Here is a 22462-nt window from a genome sequence, read left to right on the forward strand (position 1 = left end):
GTTATTGCACGTACTCTTCTTCAAATTCCAAATTATAAACCACTCGTTGTTCACCTATAACATTCAAATAAGGCAGAATGAAGTTTGTGGTTGTGATGAGTCAACATGTGAAAAATCAAAGCGATGTGAATAACTTAGCAAGGTTATGCATGTGAATATATGGTTTCCAGATGCCACCTCACGTGTTTGTGCGTCCGCCGCATCTCAAAGCGTTGTTAGCTGCAGACGTAACACAGACTTGTCCACCGTCTGGGGGGGTCCAGGTCTGCCTGTCAACATGTTCAGGTCATTAGAACGAGAATAGCTCTGAAATGCAGAGGCGCCAGGTGACATTTAACTCGTAACTCATGAACAATCCCAGCAGACCGGGGCCCTGCAGAAGACGAGGCACAAATAGGAATACAAATGAGAGCTTTTCTCCTTGCCAGGACCCCTGGTGCGTCTGGTGGGCGGCAGCAGCAGGAAGGAAGGTCGAGTCGAGGTGTATCTCCATGGAGACTGGGGGAGTATCTGTGACTCAGGATGGAACGACCTCAACGCCGCCGTGGTGTGCAGACAACTTGGACACAGGTTTATGTTTATATAAGATCTCTGACTTTTTTTTGTTTTTTAAACTGTGCAAAAAAAAAAGGGGTAACATCCTCTGACGGCTGTTTTTTCTCAGCGGTGGAGCGGTAGCAGCCGGAGGGTTCGGTCAGGGCAAAGGGCCCGTCCACCTGGACCAGGTGAGGTGCACTGGGAAGGAGGAGTTCCTGGGAGAGTGCCCTTCGCTCGGCCTGGGCGTCCAGGGCTGCAGGCGCAGGCAGGACGCAGGGGTGAAGTGTGACGTTTCCCCGAGGGTGCCGGCTGTGAGGACCAAAACTCGGGAGGACAGCTGTGGCCTGAGGAAGCTGGTGGAGGACGAGGTGAAGCCAGGAAGTGAAAAAGAGGGGAACATGCTCAGGTGAACATTAATGCAGGAAACATGCACAGAAAAACTTCATCACGGCTCCGGTGTTACTTTAGCTCCATCTAGTGGTGGAATGAGGTAGTTTGGGCTCACCATCCCATCTATTTTCTACCCATCCTTTTGATCACTGATCAGGAATTACTGGGAGAACATTTTAAGAAGCAGTAAAAGGCATAAAAAAAGCTATATACAGATAAACGCCAACTAAAGAGACTCCACGGCCCACGCATTAGGAAGATGCTACTGTTAAGTCCAAATTATTACTTTGCGTTCAACTATGAACTTAGTTTCCGATAGGAAATGTTACAGGCTTCTCACAAAATATAATAAAACAAGTAATAGTAGTATCGATTTTGAAAAACATTTATATTTTAATTGAACACTGCATAGTGAAAGTTATTTATACCCTTCTCAAAAATCACAGAAGAAAGCTTTATCCGCCTCACAGTAACCAAACCTGATGTATGCGTGTTTCCATCGGTATTTGAGTGATTTATCTTTCGTGATGAGCTCCAAATCTTTGAGTCTTTAAATCCTTCCACAGGTTCTCGATCAGCTTCAGTCTGGCCTTTGGTTGAGGCCGTCCACACTTTTAATATTGCTCCCAGACAAAAGCAATGGATGGCAATATTAAACACTTTTTTGTCCCTAAATCTACTCGGAGTTTGAATAATTTCGATCTTAACAGTAAAAGTGAACAATAGCTAGAACGAGGCCTATCCCAGGATTATTTCTATTAATAAAAAAAACGGGATTGGTCTCAAGATTGACCCCTGAGGAACGCCCGTCTTCATTTCTAAAGTTGTAGCTACCTAGAAACACAAACCGGGTTCTCAGTCAGGTTGTTTTACCTTTAGTAAGGTCAGTACAGGGTTATTAAATGGAGTGAGCATATGGTTCAGAAGTAAAGCTGATACAGTAGGCATGACTGCCTATCATACTGCCTATCATTTAAGCCTCATGTTCACTGTCTAGTGAGAAAGTTGAGGCTAAAATTGGGTTTTTACTTTCGAAATAAGCTGTGCTTTTCTTTTCATGTAAATAAACGGTTAGTGGCATCCACTTTTTTTTAACTGTGCTGGATTATGGTGATATATTATATATGCATTCATCTGCTCAATGCCTTCAGATGATTGACGCAGCCTATCACGCATCGTTGAGATTTATTACTAATTTTAAAGCTCACACCCATCACTGTGAGCTGTATTCCTGTGTAGGGTGGTCTGCTTTTGATACACGGAGGCTTTGTCATTGGTATACCTTTATATATAAGGCTATTCTTGGTGCGCTTCCATCTTATTTATGTTCACTTCTTATGAAAAAAAGTACTGGTCATTACTCTCTCCGTTCTCAGGCTATTGTCTTGTTTTCTGTCCCATGTGTCAGTACTGAGCTGGGTAAAAAGGCCTTTTCTTACTCTGCTCCCTTTACATGGAATTTGCTGGAAAATAACTTGAAACTCAGTAGATTGGTTCCTTTGAGTATTTTTTAAGCTGAGAATGAGATGCTTTGAGTTGGACTCCCTCACAAGTCAAGGTTTTAATTGAGATTTCATTGTAAGTGCATATTTGGCTTTTAATGTGTGTGTCTTTGTACGTATGTAATGATGTGATGTAATTTTGATGCCTATCTTGGCCAGGTCTCCCTTGCAAAAGAGATTTATTTATTTATTTTTTCCCCCAGTGTCCTGTCTAGCAATGTCTCAATGCCAGATAGAGCTCGACAGATTTTGCTTTCACAAGTGGAGCGAACAGCTTTCGCCATAGTGCTCCGCTTGATTTATACATGTTAATAGCTTTATTGTGATTCCTGCAGGGAGAATTTCAAATTATATGGACACTACAATGGGAGAGTAAAGGAAGAACAACAAGAGAGAGAAAAAAAAAGAAAAAAAAGAGGTGAAAGAAAGAAGAGATAAAAGGGAGAGAGTGATAAAACGTTCTCCGTCTGCTCCATCACCTGGAAAGAGAGATGTAAAAAGAACAGCACAACCAACAGACATAAAGCAACAGATACAATGGACTAACACCTTGATGCCATTGCTAAATCATATGTATTATTATTTAAGCTGACATGCGTAATGTGATACCTGAAGAAATAAAGTGAAAGAACATAAAAAAATTAATTAATTACAGGCTTTCTGTATATAAGTGAACACTTAATACCTGGAACCCTGCACCTGTGGGAGTTTGTGAGAGTGCACTAGTTTAGGTGAAAATTATCCAGAAGGAAATAGCTCGATAGTGGTTGTGGAGAACCAAAAGAGTTCTCAATGGGTATCACCTGGTTAAATAAAGGAGAAATAATAAATAAAATAAAACGACTGCACAGTGAAAGTGATCAGATACATAATTGGGCATGAAAAAAAAAGGTTTTCTTTGTGTTTACTTTTAGGACAACGTGGCCCTGGCAGGTGTCAGTGTGGCTTCAGTCTGAAGAAGGAGCCGGCGGCCCTCTCTGCAGCGGGACTCTGATCAGCCCCTGCTGGGCGCTGACGTCTGCTTCCTGCCTCAGCAGGTAAACCCGGCTTCTCTCTCTGCAGCAGTAACCAGCCTCCTCCTCCTCCTCCTCCTCCTCCTGAATCTCCCTCTGTCTCTGCGCCGCAGGTTCGGCACCGACCCGTCCCGCTACGTGGTCCAGGTCGGGGCGTCGGAGCAGGCTCTCAAACCGGAGCAGGTCGTGGTCCACAGGAAGTTTAAGGGTCAGAGCGGAGGCCACGACCTAGCCATGCTGAAGCTGCCCAGCGCCAAGGGCCACTGTGTGACGTTTGAAGCCAACACGAACGCCGCCTGCCTTCCTGCTGCTGACTCTGCGGCCGCGGCAAAGACTCCATCATCATCATGTGTCGTGATGGTCACCACAAGCTGGACTGGAGCCGGTTCGTTATTTTTCTCCCTTTTTGTTTTTAACCCCAAAGAGTTTGCAAAAGCACCTAAATACCTGAAGGCTTGCTTAAAGGAACCATTTAGACCAGCCATGGCCAAAGTGAGGCCCTGGACTGATGTTGGTCCACCAGCACAGATGGAAGCTTTTAATTTTTAATTAGGGCAAAATTATTTACAGACAGGTTGAGCTCTTACAATTGGAAATGTTAGGTACAACACGAGGTATTCATCTTTTCATAATCACACTTTTTATTTTATTTCATTCTCTTTAATTCCATAGTAAATAGGACCACTTGTCTCTGAGGACTTTAATTCAAATGCAGACTTTTGTGCATTAAAATCTGTTTTGACCGAATTTTACTAAAATTGGCTAAATACAGCAAGTGTTTTCAAAAGACACACTGATCCAAATCCTGTTCTTGGATTGCAAGACCAAAAATTATTCTTTTTTTTTCTCAAACTGAGCCAAAACAATTAGCAAAACGGGGTGACCATCTTTTAATAAAGGAAAAGAGCAAAACCTGTTTTTAGCTTTGGATCTACAGAAATTTACACATGCCTTTCCTACAGAGAATCAAACTTTTTTTTTATTAAACTGATCATATTTTGTAGAGCAGTAAAAACAATTACTATAATTTTTTGTTAATTTAAAAAAAAAACTCTTATTATAACTTTTTTGGCCGTCCAGTACTTTTCAGCTCTTGTGCAGAAAAGTTTGGACACCCCTGATTTAGAAAATAAAATCATAAATCCCTGACTGACATCCTTTATTAAGAAACAAAAGTTTTCCTTTAAATTTAAAGTCATTCTTATGTGTACTATTTCTATCTTATAGTTTAGAGAAACATTTTAGATTAAAATTTACAATTAAACAAAATATTCAAAGGCATGTAAAGATATTACTACTAATTGATCTAATAATATTAATGGAATGATAAATGTAATGTGGATACTAATACTTATAAAATACAAATTTAATTATAAATAAACAAACATAATGGCGATAGGACATGTAAAAAAAATCTCCACAGTAGGTGGCATCAACAACTCAAAGCGTTTCCTGTCAAAACAGGACACTGAAAAACTGCTGAAAGGAATCAACAGTATAAACAGCAAAGAAAACGACAGGGAAGCGTGTAAAATGTACACGATTAACAAAATATATCTTAGATAATAAAGCTAAAAATCTTGACAATTCTTTTTTTTTTCGCTTTAAAATTGGAATCAGTTCCTCGTATTATGTCCCTCTGGCGCCACCAGGTGGTTGAAATATTAAAAGTATTCAGTGAAATTTCACCCTGAATCTTTGGACTCATTCTGGCTTTATGTGCCACGTTTGTCTATGAAAATGTGTGAAAAAGAATCTGTCTCATTCAGTCTCACTCACTGTTCATCATTTAATATAGTTTGCATCTGTCCCATCACAGATTTAAAGCAGAGAGGAGATTCTGCATCCAAGGTGGCATTTATTTTTAAGAATAATGAAGTCTAAAAAACGTAACCTTATCTGAAGAAGCAGAACTCTGAGTTTGGATCAGGATGTTGTGTCTCTTGCTGAACCGCGTTGGATTTCAGTTCTTTGTGCCGTGTCTCTAAAAAGTTCTGCTTCCCATTATTCTCCTTTTAGCACATAGGGACAAAAACAGGCAACCTCAACTGACCTACAAAAATCTTATTCAAATGTGCCCTGAACAACATTTCCATAGATTTTTGCACATGCAACCTGCGATAGAGAGTCGGCATCAGTGTGTGTTGAATAGATAAGTGTTACTTGCTGCTGAGAATAAGACTAGGTTGCATGCTTGGTGTGGGACTGTACCCCCATTAGGGCTGGGTATCATTTAGGATGATCCGATTTGATCCGATCCTCGATATAGCTCAGCTTCATTTGAGTTGACTCCAATTTCAATATTTATTTATTTCAAATTAATGCTCAAAGTCATGCGATCAACAAAATCAGCCAAATATCATATTTATGTTTAATTTATTGAACACTGATATATATTAACAGGAAAATAAAGTGCATTTGGTTCAATGCATTTACCAAAAATGTGCCCTAACGTCTGATTTTAGGGACGAAGATGTTTCTAAAATCCTGTCGGCCTTTCCGCAAATTCGTCTCACTTGCACTTCCTCGCTGTGAACAGCAATGACTCACTGTATTAACGCCCCCTAGGGGTTGGGAGGTATATCGGTATTGAAAGCCAGAATTTCGATATTAAATTGTTTTTAAAGACGTCAATATTAATCTTTGTATTGATTTTTATGCACAGCCCTAACCCCCATCTCTGGTCATTTCCTGCATTTTAATGGACTGAGGGGCGTGACAGAAGCAGCATCTTGCTCAGGGTCCTGTTAAATGCGAAAATTGCCACGAGAGCCACCTGGTTTGAGGGCCCCTACGATCATGTGTCCAGGGGCGGTTCTAGACAGGGGCCAACAGGGGCCAGTGCCCTGCTAGAACTGGACAGGGCCCCTGTACTGAGGACATAATACTGAATTCTTATGATGACATGCGCTGGAATAAAAATGGTAACTGGTTGGTCCTTGGGACCATTTACATTTTTTTACCATTACATATTAATTTTTATAATTGTACTTCAGCCGTATTGAAGGATCGCAGTTTTCAGGGGTCTACAACCTGCTGTTCCAGAGACACAAGCGGCTCGATTAAAATTTGCCCAGTTTTTCCTGGTTTAATTATTTATTCCAGTGCCCCCATGAAAAAAAAAAAAAAAACATTGGCCCCACTGGTAAATCTGATCTAAAACCACCTCTGCATGTGTCCACTAAAAACGCTAACAAATCTCTTTTTAAAACGGCATCGTTTCCATTTTATGTATGAAATAAATCCTTTGCTCAGGTCTTAATACTAGTTATCTATATATACACATCTGTAAAACTCTATTTATAGTAATATCCACCTGTATATTATATTCGGTACGTATCCAGCTGTAAATTTAGTTCACAATACTAGTTATCTATATAATATACTCATAGGACAAATCTATCAGTAAAATTCTGTTTATAATAGTATCCATCTCTATATTTATTCAGTAAAAACCCATGTCCTGTACTTATGGAACCATTATTTATCCTGCACTTGCTACTATTGCACTTCTGGTTAGACCTAAACTGCATTTCGTTGCCTTGTACCTGTACCTGTGTAATGACAATAAAGTTGAATCTAATCTAATTTAATCTAATCTAATGGTGAGTGTTTTCTGCATTCCTGACATGCCCTGCGTTTGTTTTCGCGCAGACTCCGTCGTGGCTTCCTGGGTCCCCCTGATGTCGTCGTGGCGGTGCAAGAAGCGCTTCGGCAACAGCTTCTCCAGTCACGGCACGTTGTGCGCCGGCAGTCCCCCGGACACCAGCCTCCTTCACGGCGATGGCTGCCAGGGCAGCTCCGGAGGCGGGCTGCTGTGCCAGGAGGAGTCAGGCCGATGGGTCGTCGCCGGGGTCGTCGCCGGGGGCTACGGCTGCTCCGACCCGGCCTCCCCGGCGCTGTACACCCGGGTGAGCCGCTTCAGGAGCTGGATCGACGAGGTCGTCGCCGCGCAAGGGCGTCCGGAGGAGGCGCGTGCCACTCAAGGCGCTCCCACGCGCGCCGACCATGACATTTCGCACTCAGACGACGACGATGGTGATGATGATGAAGAACACCAAGAGCTCAAACGTGCACACGCTCATCAGCAGCCCAGATTCAAGAGCGCGCACACGTTTCACACAGAGGACGCAGACAAAAACAAACAGATTGAGGTCTAATTGAGGCCGTGCCATTGGCTGCCACCTGTGCCATGTGACCACCTGGGGGGGGGGGGGGGGGGGGGGTGACGTAGTTTAAAGTTTCCTTATTGAAGCATTTCGACAGACAGACGTGAGATTTGCAAAGGCAGACATTGATGTGATGTTTGGGATGATCCAGATTTAAATAGCATGATAATTATCAGGGCCAAATCAGATGTAATTACAGGACAAAAAGTACCTAAGGGACGCGGTCACACATTAATCTATGCTAATCTAACTTTACAATTAAAATAGTTGTCCTCTGTGTGAGTTATTAGGAACATAGTGAAATTCTAACAAGCGACATCTAACAGTAGGTCTGTCTCTGTAAAAAAAACCTCCACACCTCTGAGCTGAATCATGTAGATAAACTGCTGCAGCGTTCTTGATTAGCTTTTATATGAAACCGTGTGTTTACTTTTCGAACAGGGCTCATCTCTTCAGGGTGTCGTCTTAAAAAGTGAAAGTGCTGTAGGTGATTTTAGCTGCTTAACTCAGGACCATACCGCTGCTTTAGCAGGAGCTGCTGTATTCTTCACCTCTGATCTGCGTCGTATTCTAACTCACTGTTCACTCTCTGCTGAAACCTTCAGTGAGGATTTGCTGCAGCAACCTTTAGTATGAAGTTACGGACAATTTAACTTTCTGTGTAGTTCATCCGCCACAGGTGGAGCTGCAGCACCAACAGCACCTCCCACTTAAGCTGCTACATGCAGAAAGGTTGCTAAGCAGGCAGGAAAACGCTTCCTGGTTTCCTTTTGCAGCTCTGGATAAATATGGAAAAAGAAAATAGATCAGAGCACATTTCCTTCCTTCCTTCCTTCCTTTTTTTCTTTTCTCTTTTTCTTTCCTTAGTCTTTTTTTCTATCCTTCCTTCTATTTCTTTCTTTTTTCCTTCTTTCCTTCATTCCCTTGTTTTTCTACCTTCCTTAGTCTTTCCCTTTCCTTTGTCTTTTTTTTCTATACTTCCTTCCTATCCTTCCTTCCCTTATTTTTCTACCTTCCTTCCTTCATTCCTCTTTTTCTTTCCTTCTTCTTTTTTCTTTCCTTTGTCTTTTTTCCTATCCTTCCTTCGTCTTCCTTCCTTCCTTCCTTCCTTCCTTCCTTCCTTCCTTCCTTCCTTCCTTCCTTCCTTCCTTCCTTCCTTCCTTCCTTCCTTCCTTCCTTCCTCTTTTTCTTCCCTTTTTCCTTCCTTCCTCTTTTTCTTCCCTTTTTCCTTCCTTCCTCTTTTTCTTCCCTTTTTCCTTCCTTCTTCTTTTTCTTCTCCTTTTTCTTCCTTCCTTCCTCTTTTTCTTTCCCTTTTCCTTCCTTCCTTCCTTCCTTCCTTCCTTCCTTCCTTCCTTCCTTCCTTCCTTCCTTCCTTCCTTCCTCTTTTTCTTTCCTTTCCCTTTTTTCCTATCCTTCCTTCTATTTCCTTCTTTTTTCCTTCTGTCTTTCCTTCCCTTGTTTTTCTACCTTCCTTCCTTCCTTCCTTCCTTCCTTCCTTCCTTCCTTCCTTCCTTCCTTTCTTCCTTCCTTCCTTCCTTCCTTCCTTCTTTTCCCTTTTTTCCTATCCTTCCTTTCCTTCTGTCTTTCCTTCCCTTGTTTTCCTTCCTTCCTTCCTTCCTTCCTCTTTTTCTCTACTTTGTCTTTTTTCCTATCCTTCCTTCGTTTTTCCTTCCTTCCTTCCATCCTTCCTATCCTTCCTTCCTTCCTTCCTTCTCCTTCTGCTTCCTTTCCTTCTATCCTTCCTTCCTCCTCTTTTTCCTTTCCTTGTCCTTTTTTCCCTCCCTCCCGTCCCTCTCCTCCCCCTGTTACACATAAAACTAACCAGACCCACAGCAGTAAAGCGGCGCTTCACATCCACCTTTCTCTGACAGCAGCAGAAACAACGGTATGGTCCTTTGAGTCTGTGCTGGAAAATTCTCTCGTCTGAAAGCCACTGGAAGCCGACGGCCAGGTGATAGATATCCTTTTCGTATCGCTCTAGACAGATTCAGTAGATAGTCTCTCAGATAGATGGATAGCTGCTTCTCCTCAGTTTAAATAGTGTTAGACAGCCGACCTGCGGCGGCTTCTTCTGGTATTCCCTGAGCAGATGTGTGATGCGAGCAGAAGGTGGCAACGTTGCTCTCTTTTCACAGGGCCGCCCGCCGCCAGGCCGCTCGGCCCCCCTCGTCTTGTTTTTATACGGTTGCAGTAAGCGTACGGACCCGTGCTTGATGTGCTGTGAATCATTGTGTCGTGAAGCATCCTGTGACCTGTTACTGTCTGTCCCGAGCCTGTTGTTCCGATCCTGTACATAGATCCGCTCCTGCAGCCCGCCTCAGACTCAGCGGGCTCTTGTAAATACAGTTTGTCTCTGAGATGTGAGGCTGCGGGGAGAATAAACTCGTGTTGAACCCATCAGCCGCTCCCTGGTGTACTGTGCTGAATCATGGTTGAGTATTAAAGCATTTACTGACGACAACCTTCCGCGTGTTGCTCTTATTTCTCCTCTGACACTTGATGGATGCTAGTGTTTAAACCCGCAGACAGATGTAGTTTACAATGGACGCTGAAGGCCTGTTTTATGTCTGGGGAAGACAGATTTCCTGAACCAGGTCTGAAAATATGACAGACATAAAAACAACGGCTCGCAAAAAGTATTCACGCCCCTTTCACGCTTCCACAGTTTTTTAATGTGTCCACAAACGTTGAGGTATTTTAATACGATGATGAGATAAACCATCACAGAGCGGTGCACAGCTGGGAAGTGGAAGAAAAAGTATTCATGGGTTTCAACTTTTGTCCAATAAAGATCTGAAAATCTGACAATATACACTGAAATCTGTGCCTAGATTTTCATCAAGTCTGAATCATGAATAATGAACTAAATTCCGGTTTTAACATGCGATCTAAACCGTTCTGTTGTAGCGCTGGCTCTATGTTTGGACCTGTTGTTCTGCTGGAAGGCAAACCTCCACCCCGGCTCCAGGCGTTTTGCAGCTACAGCAGATTTTTTTTTTCTTTTTCTCACCTGAATATACGCAGCTTCCTCTACCTTCCCGTCAACTCGGACCACAGCATGATGCTGCCACCACCGTGCTCCACCTGGGCATGACAGTGGTGTGGAGACACGGCATTTCACCTAATTCTTAAACGGGAAACTTCTTTTGGTTCTCTTTCAGTACTGTCTTTCTTCATGGGAAGCTAAATACACTGCAAAAACAACTAGAAATAAGTAAAATGTTCTTAAAATTAGTGTATTTGTTCTTGATTTGAGCAGATAAATAACACATTTTGCCAATGGAATGAGATTTTTGCACTTAAAATAGGAACGATTCATCCCCATCATCTTATTTCAAGTGCAGGATGTCTAATTATCTTATTTTAGGGGTCAAAATACTCATTCCATTGGCAGGTAATCTTATTTACCTACTCAAATCAAGGATAAATACACTATATTTAAGAACATTTTACTTATTTTTAGATCCATTTTTGCAGTGTAGGACTATTTGCCAATGGAATGAGAATGTCTACCCTTAAAATAAGATAGTTAGACACCCTGCACTTGAAATGAGATGATGGAGATGAATTATTCTTATTTTAAGTGCAAAAATCTTATTTGGTTGGCAAATAGTCTGATTTACCAACTCAAATCAATGACAAAGACACTAATTTCAAGATGATTTTACCTACTTTTAGTTCCCTTTTTGCAGTGTTTCCTGGCATGGATAATGTGACTCCTTGCCCAGGGCAACGCTGTGTCAGGGGCTGGCATGGATGCTAAATACAGTCAGTTGCACACTAACCAATTTTTGCATGTTCATCTGAATGTCCAGTAAGTCAAAGGGAGGTTTGAACTACCTAGCTATGTTCTCAGGTGCAGGACGGACGGCATTCAAGCTAGGACGGCCATGTTGGACGGCCATGTTTTAGTAGGTTTCCAGTCAGGCCGTACTTTTCGTATCTTCAGACGCTGGATCTAGGATCTCTCTCACTCTGTTTTTCTCAAGTAAAATTTGAAAAACTCAAAGGGGGTATGGATACTTTTCCAGACAAAGACATGAACTGAACAAACGAAACAAAGCGATTACTTACAAAACTGCAAGTAATTGAAAGATTAATCTTCTTAGCTGCTGTTCTCAGTCACCCATGAGCGCTGGTAATCATTCCCTCTGTTCCTCTGTGAAGACGCAGGGCTCAGAGTGGATTGGCCTTTTATTTGCACTGACCATAATGAGCCTGCAGTCCGTCAGGATGTGGCTGATTTATTTATTGTTAATGACTTTTATAAAATGGGCTGAGAATTGGAGAATGAAATATTAATAGCAGCGTCGGAATGGAGGGGTTTGTGATTTTTATGATAAACACTCCGCATGGAAAGCATCTCTGCTCTGACCGTCAAGTCACTTTGGATGAAATGCGGTTTTGAATTATTAATTACTACTCGATCGTCTTGAAGACCTTATTGCTTTTCCACAATATTCATGTAATGGATGATTAAAATGCAATGAACTGTGAACAGATGGGCTGTTGTTTCTTTTTAACTCTTTAGGAGTCGGATGATCGTGTGTTGATCACGTTGGTGCCATTATGGAGTGGCGGTGCACAACAGGACATTATTTTAGCATTATTATGAAATATCAAGAATAATAAATATAACTATATGCTGTGACCACCATTTCCCTTGAAGACCTTAACAGTTTCTGAACGAACTTGGCTTTTTATTTCGCCCAGGACTCTGCGGGCGCCATGCCTTCACCTCCAGGACTTCTTGTTCTTCTTCATGCTGAAGATGGTCCTTAATGATCTGGACCGTATAGATTTAAGTTTCCGTCTTGCTCTAGAATAAATATGGGACCAATCTTAGGCCTCTCTGATGGTTTTCAATGATGAATAAGTATCTGCCTGTCATTCTCCAACTTCACGTGCAGAAATATAGCCTCAAACTGGCAAGGAACCTCCACCGTGCTTCACTGTCGCCCAAAGACTTTCAGCGTTGTACCGCTTTCTAGCCCTTCGGCGAACACTGCCTTCTGCTGCCCCCAAAGATTTCAAATTAACTCAGCAGTCCAGAGCTGCTGCTGCCATTTTCCTGCACCCTGTTCCTATGTTTTTGTGCATACTTGAGTTGCTTCCACGTCAGAGGGAAAGCTTTTTGGCTGCAGTTCTTCCATGAAGTCCACATCTGTCCAGACCTTTCTAGACAGTAGATGGCCCCACACTGCAAAAACAGAACTAAAAAGAAGTAAAATTTTCATGAAATTACTGTATTTGTCCTTGATTTGAGCAGGTAAATAAGATTATCTGTCAAAGGAAAGCATAATTTTACCCCTAAAAAAAGATAATTAGATAAAATGCACTTGAAATAAGTTGATGGAGATGAGTTCTTCCTATTTTAAGTGCAAAAATCTAATTCCATTGGTAGATTATCTTATTTACCTTCTCAAATAAAGTACAAATGCACTCAGTTCAAGAAAATTTTTACTTATTTTAGTTCTGTTTTTGCACTGCGCTAATTTCTGCCAGCTGGGAACTGCTGGACATCTTCCGATGTTGAAGGGAAATAAGCTTGATGTGTTTTCCATCTGCTGGACTACGCTTCTTTCTGCTTCTCAAAAGAGCTTCAGCAGCACATCCAGAAACATCAGCCTGCTGCCAAATATTCATCTAGGAGAGATTTTGCTGATGCAGCATAACTACCAAGTGCTATCATTGATTTTGGTTTGAATACTTTGGGTAAAACATTTTATTTATTACACATTTAACCAATACAACAAATGTATTTCTAAAAAAAAAAAAATCATTCTAAACATGATATATTTTAACACGTATATAGAAAATTGTTTAATAGCGTTATTAATGATAGCACAACAAAATGAATAATTTAATAATATAAATTTTTACCACGTTTAAAGGGTAAGTGTTGGATCTAGAGCACTGGAGTATAAGAGTTGTTTAGGCACCCACGTAAAACTGGGGCAGAGCTACAGAGTGAAGCTGATAAACTGCTGACACATGTTTAACTCGCAGGGCTGCGTAAGTATTCACACCCCGGGTCAGGATTAATTTCCGTGAAGCAGAAAATAGCGCATTTTCCCCACTCAGCATGACGGCAGATAACAAATGAGTGCACCTCTAACGTGGAGGTCGCTGTTTGATAACACTATCCAGTTAATCTTATTTAATCTGTCTTATTCAATATGCTTTTGTATCCAAGGTAATAACATAAAAAAGGTCACATATCTGGAAGAGATTAAAAAATAAAAAGCTGACATAATTTCCAGGAAATATCACTTTGGTTTTATGTAATGCCTCCGGCAGCCTCCGCTTTGCAGAACGGCTTCAGAGATGGGATGTGTCCATGGATGCTGGAAGAGCTGCATCACAGCGAGAGCAGATGCAACTAGTTTAGCACAGCGTTGTGGTGAACATCTTCAGCAGGTTAGATTGATGCTTTTTTTTTTATAAATAAAAAAGAACACCCATTTAACTCATCAAAATGGCCGTTATGCACATTAAGGGTATAAACCAATTATTAACACTTCTAACAGTTTTTATTTTAATAAAAAATACCACAAATTGCGCTGTATATTATTAAAGATCTGATATTTTACATCCATTTAAATGCTCTTATTCAATGTTCTTTTAAAATGTCCATGCTGGATATTTTAGATCTAGCCACAATAGTCTCTTATCTAGCCCATAAGGTGTCTCACTTTTCAAAACATTACTTTTTTTAATGACGTAATTCTCAAAATATCTTGTCTAAAATGTCTGTCAATAGGAAACAAAGAGCTCCAATATGAAAGATCTTATTTGGCTCATTTAGAGTTTCAGAAAAGCTGACAAAACAGTCCACGTTTCGTCGATGATTATTCAACTTCAATTATTGATTAATGTGATAAACTCTGATCGTAAATTGTTTCTTTAAATAAAGAACATTGCATGTTTGAAACTTGGAGTATGAAAGTAAATCTACTGACAAGGATCTTTGGATTTTTGGTCTTTTTCTAGACTGAAGAGGGTGGCCTAAAAAAAAAAAAATCCCTCATTACTATTGGCTGTCCAGCATGACCTAGTTCCTGCTTTCTCAAGTCTGCTTCTGATTGGTTGATCAGCACCTTGTGATGACTCTTTCCCCCTCAAGCTCCAGCTGCCAGGAGACAAGGAAAGCCATTTCCTTGTCTCCGTTTAGCTCACGGGAGTCAAACTAATTTCTGCATTGGGCCACTTTGGCATTACGATGTCATTAAAAAGGCCGGTTGCACGTGTATAGATACTTTTGATTTCATAATTTAATTTCAGTTCACATAGAAGTATTAAAAGCACAGTAACAAAAGTAGCACCCTTAGGCTCAGATTATATACTTTATCTGCAAAAAAGGTTTATATTAGGTTGAGTTACACTTTAAATTCTCATCATTCTGCATCATATTTTCTCTTTTTGGAAATTTCTGGGTTGTTTGATGGGTTGTGGGAAAACTGACAGCTAGTGGCAGGATGCCACACAGTGTAAAAAAAACAAAAACAAAACAAATATCGACATTTGCTACAGGAGGCACAGTTTTAGAAACTGTGCACTGCAAAAACTGAACTAAAAATAAGTAAAATGTTCTTAAAATTAGTGTATTTTTCCTTGATTTGAGCAGGTAAATAAAATGATCTGCCAATGTAATAAGATTTTTGCTCTTAAAATAGGAACAATTCATCTCCATCATCTTATTTCAAGTGCAGTATATGTAATTATCTTATTTTAGGGGTCAAAATACTCATAACATTGGCAAATAATCTTATTTACCTGCTCATATCTAGGACAAACACTAATTTTAAGCACATTCTACTTATTTTTAAAGCCGTTTTTGCAGTGTATACAATTTAAAATGATATATGCCTGTACTTTATGACTTGACATGCTCTTTTTGCCTCTTGAGGGCCGGATAAACTGCCTCGACAGGCTGGATTTGGCCCGCGGGCCTGGAATTTGACACGTGTCTTAGACAAAGAAAGATGTAAAAAAAACAGCCTCCAGCAAGATGTTTGGACTGAGTGAACGAGAAGCTAAATCAACTTTTTCCAGATTCAGTTGCAACAAATGTTTTTATTCACACCATGCTCTATTGTTTTCATTAAAGTCCAGTAAGATTTCCCTGTTTTGTTTTCCCTCCATGCCTGAATCCCTTCCTGTGTCCCAAATGAGACAATTACCAGAGGACTGGGGCTGTGAGAGCCACATGAACAGAAGTCTGAGTCGGTTCAGTTAGTGAGCCAACAAGCACATTTCGGATCACAGTACGGTAACGTCATTCTTTCTTTGGTGGCAGTTCTGGTGTTTGTTGCTGATGTAACAAAGGTGAGTCTGAAACTTTACGTTTCCCCTCCCCTCAAATTAACATGTTTCTATATATTGCATCATTTCCATACAAGCTTTTCTTCAAATGCCAAAGAGACAAATTTATTTTTAATGAAATGGTTTTATTTATGAGGAATATGCTTGTTCATGATAAGCTTCAGCAACAGTTTGTACAACAGCAATATCTTCCATTTGTTTCGATTTGTACATCTTAAAATCATCAGTAAATAGACCTTAGAGGGATTAGCAATATCCTTCAATATATTTTTCATTTAATCCTGAATATTTTATTGATGCAAAATACATTTTTGTCAGAAATATACAGATTTTTTTCATATGTTTAAAGCTTGGACAATCGTGATGCTTTCATAAATGACAGTGTAACTTTATCATCCCTTGTGTTTTGTAGCAATATGAGAGTATTTTTATTAAAAGGAGTCGATTAAAGCTCATCTGGATGATTTAGAAGAGGCGAGCAGACCTGTGCACTGCAGTGAGGATGCAAAAAGCTCTGCAGCAGCTCTTGCCCGCTGATAACAGTTTACCCATGAGACTGTGCTCTTGCTGCAGCTTTCCACACATGAACAATGAGCACAGCAGCAGAGAGGGCGAGGGGAAGCTTCAGGAGGGATTCACGGAGCGCCGCCTCCAAACTTCACAAGACTGCAAGATGAAAACTTTTCAGCTCTGAAGACAAAGAAAAAAAGAGACGCAGGACAGGCAGGAGGCCGAGGTGACCGCAGGGTGTGGGTAACGTTGCCCCGTCTAAAGATGGGAGGAAAGTAAAAGGTGCTACAAGTACAAGCCTTTCCTAGGGGTTACTGGGTCCGCTGGTTGGGTTGAGAAAAGGCTGCACCATAAGTGGCTCTTAGATGCACCCCTGCTCAAACTCACCTGAATCAATGAGCTGAATCCCTTGTCAAACTGGTTGAGCGGCCATGGAACAATGCAAAAACAGAACTAAAAATAAGTAAAATTTTCTTGAAATTAGTGTATTTGTCCTTGATTTGAGCAGGTAAATAAGATTATCTGCCAATGGAAAGAGTAATTTTACCCCTAAAATAAAATAATTAGCTATAATGCACTTCAAATAAATTGATGGAGATGAGTGCTTACTATTTTAAGTGCAAAAATCTTATTCCATTGGTAGATTATCTTATTTACCTGCTCAAATAAAGTCCAAATACACTAATTTCAAGAAAATTCTAGCTTATTTTAGTTCTGTTTTTGCAGTGAAGTGGGACCCAAAAGGCAGTCAGAAAAACAAAGCAAGATGACATCTGTGGCAGCTTCTTGTTTTTTTCATTTTTGTAGTCAGCAGTGTGACCAGACAGAACCACCAACAGCGAACAAAAAATGACAAACAAGCTTAAAGACAAACAAACCTAAATTGGGAAAATCCATTATCAGGGTTGCATCAACTGTAAATGGAAAAATACAACACTATTTACACTAGACAAAGAGCAAACAAAACAATACATCCATAAACTAATACAAACTGAAAATATCTTAAACACATTCCATAATAATAATAATTACTTGAAGACCCTTTATCAACAGGAAAATCCGCTCTGGCCGGTATCACCCCTCTTAGTTTGAGCCAAAACGGGAACCAATAAATCATGTACAAATACCTGGGGACTGTTTTGTCTGCGCACCTGAGTGTGACCTGCCAGGATGAGCTCCCTCCACTGCAGGTGAAGACGCGCCCAGAAAACAAACACAAATTCCAACCAGACGAAATAAACAGAACGGAAAAACCAGTTGATGCGTTAACTGTTTTCTATTAATGCATTTTTAAAGTAATAGGCAATTTCACACGTAACGTTGGCTCATTGTTACACCCCTCATCAGCATGTCCCTCTGCAGAGGCCTGGTAACCAAATGAGCCAAGGGGAGTGTCTAAAAGTGATGACTGGCGTAGTTAGGAGCAGTAATTGGAGATGTTAAACATAGGGCTGGACGATATAGGAAAAAGCATATCGATAAAATAAAAATCATATCAGGCGATACCGATAATCATCAACAAATTCAAAACATATTTTAAGTGCAGCCCTGGCCATTTTATGCCGTTTAGCTTATTTTTAGATACAGACACTGAACACTGAATTCAAACTCAACCCTTTATTCAACAAACTTTTTACCAAAACTGCAAGTTTTTAAAAAACAAAAAAAGAAACAAACATGTGCTCTCTGAACTCTTTGAAGGGGGCGGAGCTTGGTTCATGGGTCTGTGTTGTGATTGGTTGAGAGGATGTAATGACAGCAATATTAACCTACATAGCTAGAATACAAAAGGACAGAAAACTATTATTCTATTGAACTTTTTATTTACCTTTTTTCTCCTATGATCGATATACGTCTATCGATCGATATATATCGTTATTGAATTATCGTCCAGCCTTAGTTAAGCATTTTATCTAGGGCCACTACTGGTCAGCAAAACTCTGCAGCTTTTTAAAGTAAAATCTCTTTGTCTCCCTCGGTTGTAAGGGAGCAAGAACGTTTTAAAAGGGGCTGCAGCAAAAGACGGCTCCACAAATTATCTACTCATGACGGCTGAAAACAAAAGCACGCCACACTTTTCAGTTTTTGAATCCCTGCACTTCACAGGGTGCATAAAATCCCTTTAAAATACAGTTAGCGATCGTAACATAAAAGTTCACACGTTATGAAAACCTTTGCAAGCCGCTGTATGAATGTAGCAGCTTTCCACTTAAAGATGGTGTACCTCGTTTTCCCCAAGGCAGAATAATTGCACACACAGCGGTACTGTCCGCCCCGGAGAATTTATTTTGAAAGAAGATGAAGAACTGCAACTCAGTGGCTGCAAAATAAGGAAACCTTTTTCTGTCCTTCAGCAAAAGAGGAGGTAAAAGGGTTGAGCAAATAAGCATTTAGAGTAGAGTTAAATGAATCTTAAGAACGTCTATCACTCGTTGGGGGTTGGCCGTGTAAGACGGCAGATATTAGTAGGAAACTTCTGTGTAATGACAGGGAAGCTTTCTGGAAGAACTCTGCAAGGTCAAAAGTAATTTAGATTCAGGAGATTCGCTTTGGCTTTTCTCCTAATTTCTTTGACACCGAGGAGTCAGAGGTCAGCGATAACTACCAGGACACATTATTCCCCAGCGAGTTTCGTCCTCTCTGCGTCTTTGATAAAGTCGGTGTGTCAAAGTTAACCAGCCGCTGAGCTCTCCTCATTACTCACACGGAAAGCAGAGGAACCAGGGGAGCTGTCCTACATCCTAGAGACGCGCACGCAGAAGACGAACCTGAAAACAACTCGGACCTTTGCCAATATGAGCAGAAACGCTCTTCAAAACACGGTTGGAGCCTTTCTCAACACGGCACCGTGATCAGTGCAGCTGAAATAAGAGAGAGAACTGCAACACAGGGCAAGGTCTGAGCTTTCTGGCCAGATAGCGATGAGTCCATTCAGGTATTTACCAGGGATTTCCTCCTGCCACCAGATAAACACCCGATCAAACGGGAAATATGTACAAATTCTGATATTAGTGCAACATTCAATCATCTTTGAGCTTTAATTGTTTCCCCACATATAACGCACCAGATTCTGCAGTCAGTCTACAGGGGTGTCAAACTGATTTTGGTTTAGGGGCTGCATACAGCTTAATCTGATCTGAAGAGGGCCACACAAGTAAACTCATTGCAAGATTAAATAGAACTAATAAATGTGGACTTGTTGTTGATTTTTATATTAAATTAAGTTCACTTTTACACAATATATTATGAATAACTCCAGCGTTTTTAAGAAAAGTATCTGCAATTTCAAAAATACTTTTACTCGGTTAAACATTTACTTGTGCATTATGCATAAGAACTGATCACAGTGATTGGTACAATGTTGAAAAACATTTATTCACATTTTTTGGAACTTAAAAACACTGTCCTGCATGACAAAATACATCAAACAGATAAAAATTAAGAAATGATTTAAATTTTTCCACACCTGAAGCTTAATCTGCTGATTAAAACACAGCGCCCCTCGTGGACAATATAGAAACTGCATATTTTCAATTAAACGAAGTACATGTTTTTTTTTTTTCAATAATTGTTTTATCATTCTCTTCCTTTTATCTCCTCTTTCTTTCACCTTTTCTTTTTTTCTTCTTGTTCTTCCTTTACTCTCCTACTTGCCCATTGTAGTGTCCATATTATTTGAGATATTCCCCGCATGAATCATAATAAATCTATTCACATTCATAAATCAAGCAGAGCACTATGGCAAAAGCAGTACTGCTCCACTTGTGAAAGTCAAATCTGATGAGCTCTTTGTGGCATCTTATTGCCACATTGCCAGACAGGACACTGGGAAAAAGAAAAAAATATATATATATTTTTTTAATAATGATAATGCATTTAGCCACAGGGCCGAACTAAATTGTTCGGCGGGCCGGATCCAGCCCGCGGGCCGTATGTTTGACACCCCTGGGTTAAAGGCTAAACATACCAATAATTAGTAGAAACAACATTACGACAAGTATTTGCCTGCAGGTCAAAGGATGCTTTGGATGCTCAAAATATTTAGATTGGTATTTGTTAAAATTAATGAACGCTTTTCTTTCAATGGAATAAAAATATTTAGTTTTGTCATGTTACATCCTTAAACTTCAGTGTATTTTATCGGGAATTCATGTGACAGTAGTGCATTCCTGTGAAACGAAAGGGCACAAAAACATGTTTTTTTAAGCCCAGGCGGAGTCCTTGGACAGAACTGTCCACCCTCTTTGGACGAGAAGCATCCACACATTGATCAGTTTCAATCATTGGGGAAAAAAATTAATTGTTATTAAACAGTAAATGGACTGAACTTATAAAGCGCTTTTCCACTCTGACCACTCAAAGTGCTTTACACTAGAGCTGCATTCACCCCATCGCTCTCACTAACACGCACACAATCATACACCGAGACGCAGCTCGGTAGCCAACTTGGGCTTATGTGCCTTGCCCAGGGGCACACTGATATGTGACGGGGAAGCTGGATTTGAACCCACAACCTTCTGATTGCAAGACCCATTGAGACAGTCGTTCAGTAAAGCTCTTGCCTTTCTTTTGCTAGATAAATGCAGACTCTCCCATTTCATAAACAGATGGGGGTTCTTTGCTGCCATCCTATTGGTAAGGCCATAAAAAAATTTAAATCTTAGGTTCTCACCTTCGTGCTGCCGAATCTAAGGCCAAGCTCTGCACTGGTGGCAACATGCTTCTGTAGCACAGCGCTGCGTAGATCATTCTGCCGCTTACAGGACTCTCTTGGACACCGCGACATCTTCAATGCAACCGGACCCAAGTTCTTGTTGTTTGTGGCAAACAGCTCATTCAGAGGAAAAATCCTTAAATGCGAAGCCAATTTAAAGCAAAACCTTAGATAGTTGCTATCAGTGGCGGTTCTAGACCAAATTTACCAGGGGGGCCAAGGTGGGGCCAGTGTTTTTTCACAGGGGCACAGAACAAAAAAATAATAAAAAAAAAACAATATAATGGCAATATTTAACTGTGGAATAATATTAAGTGAGCCACTTGTGGCTCTGGAACTGCAGTTTTCAGACCCCCGATCTAGCAGTTGAATACTTTGCCCCCAGCTCAATACAGCTAAAGCTAAATGTGAAACATCTTAAGTTTTAAATTCTTTTTAAGTAGAGTAAAACTGTATAGGTAAAAAAATAATAATAATATTGGTCAAAGTGACCAATCAGTTATGGTTTCTTTGCCATTGCAAATAACTATGAGAAGTGTATTTAATATCATGTCTTTAGTACAGGGGCCATAACAGGGGCCAGGACCATTTCTACAGTAGACCCCTGTCTAGAACCACCCCTGGTTGCTATAATCAAATAAATCTTTTTACATCTGCTGCAATGATTTCTGGATATTGAATTATAAATACACTTTTCACAGTTATTCAATAAATATTATAAAGTGACTAATCTGAATTAAATTCAATTACTAGTAAACCACAAGAAGAGGGATTTTAAATGTCCAACAAAATGTTTGTGTGGTGGCTGGAAGTCGATTTTAATTAGAAGTTTCCACTGAATCCAGTTCTGCCTACGGCCCGGTACAAGAAACAGGTCGCTTCCACCGCGGTCCTTAGCTCTTCCTCCTCTGGGCAACACCCCAAGGCATCTCTGTGACGTTTGGGGACAAGTTGATCCATCAAATTTGCTGGAGAAGCAGGAATTTAAGAGTCCTGTATTCAAGCAATGAGCTTTAGTGGTTTACCCTGCATGAGCAGGCTTGTCTGCTGGACACCTGGCAAAATCTGCAGGCTTCCCAGTGGTTTCTATATTAAAATTATTTAAATTAACAGTTTTAATTATCTTAAAATCTTATTTTCCCCTTTAGCTGTCGCCCATAAGCATCAAAATCAGCAAAAATAAAACACTTGGAATACATCGCTCTTGTTTAAGGGAATTTAAATGCCGGAATAAATGTAATGATTTTATCTGATTAGCTGCACCTTTAATGCATGCTTTTACGCTAAACTGAAATGCATTTA

The 22462-nt window shown here is 40.4% G+C and overlaps 1 protein-coding gene across 1 annotated transcript in view; it reads left to right on the top strand.

The window, feature by feature from the left end:
* si:ch73-127m5.1 (neurotrypsin) overlaps window positions 1-8398 on the top strand; it is a 43872-nt gene extending 35474 nt beyond the window's left edge. Inside the window, exons 10-14 of the mRNA XM_036141930.1 lie at window positions 429-570; window positions 665-943; window positions 3344-3466; window positions 3556-3827; window positions 7097-8398. Coding sequence (XP_035997823.1) covers window positions 429-570; window positions 665-943; window positions 3344-3466; window positions 3556-3827; window positions 7097-7602 — 1322 coding nt within the window. The 3' untranslated portion in view covers window positions 7603-8398. The remainder of the gene's footprint in view (window positions 1-428; window positions 571-664; window positions 944-3343; window positions 3467-3555; window positions 3828-7096) is intronic.
* The last annotated feature ends 14064 nt before the right edge of the window (window positions 8399-22462 follow it).

This window comes from Fundulus heteroclitus, chromosome 10, assembly GCF_011125445.2.
Source record: "Fundulus heteroclitus isolate FHET01 chromosome 10, MU-UCD_Fhet_4.1, whole genome shotgun sequence".
Lineage (NCBI taxonomy): Eukaryota > Metazoa > Chordata > Actinopteri > Cyprinodontiformes > Fundulidae > Fundulus > Fundulus heteroclitus.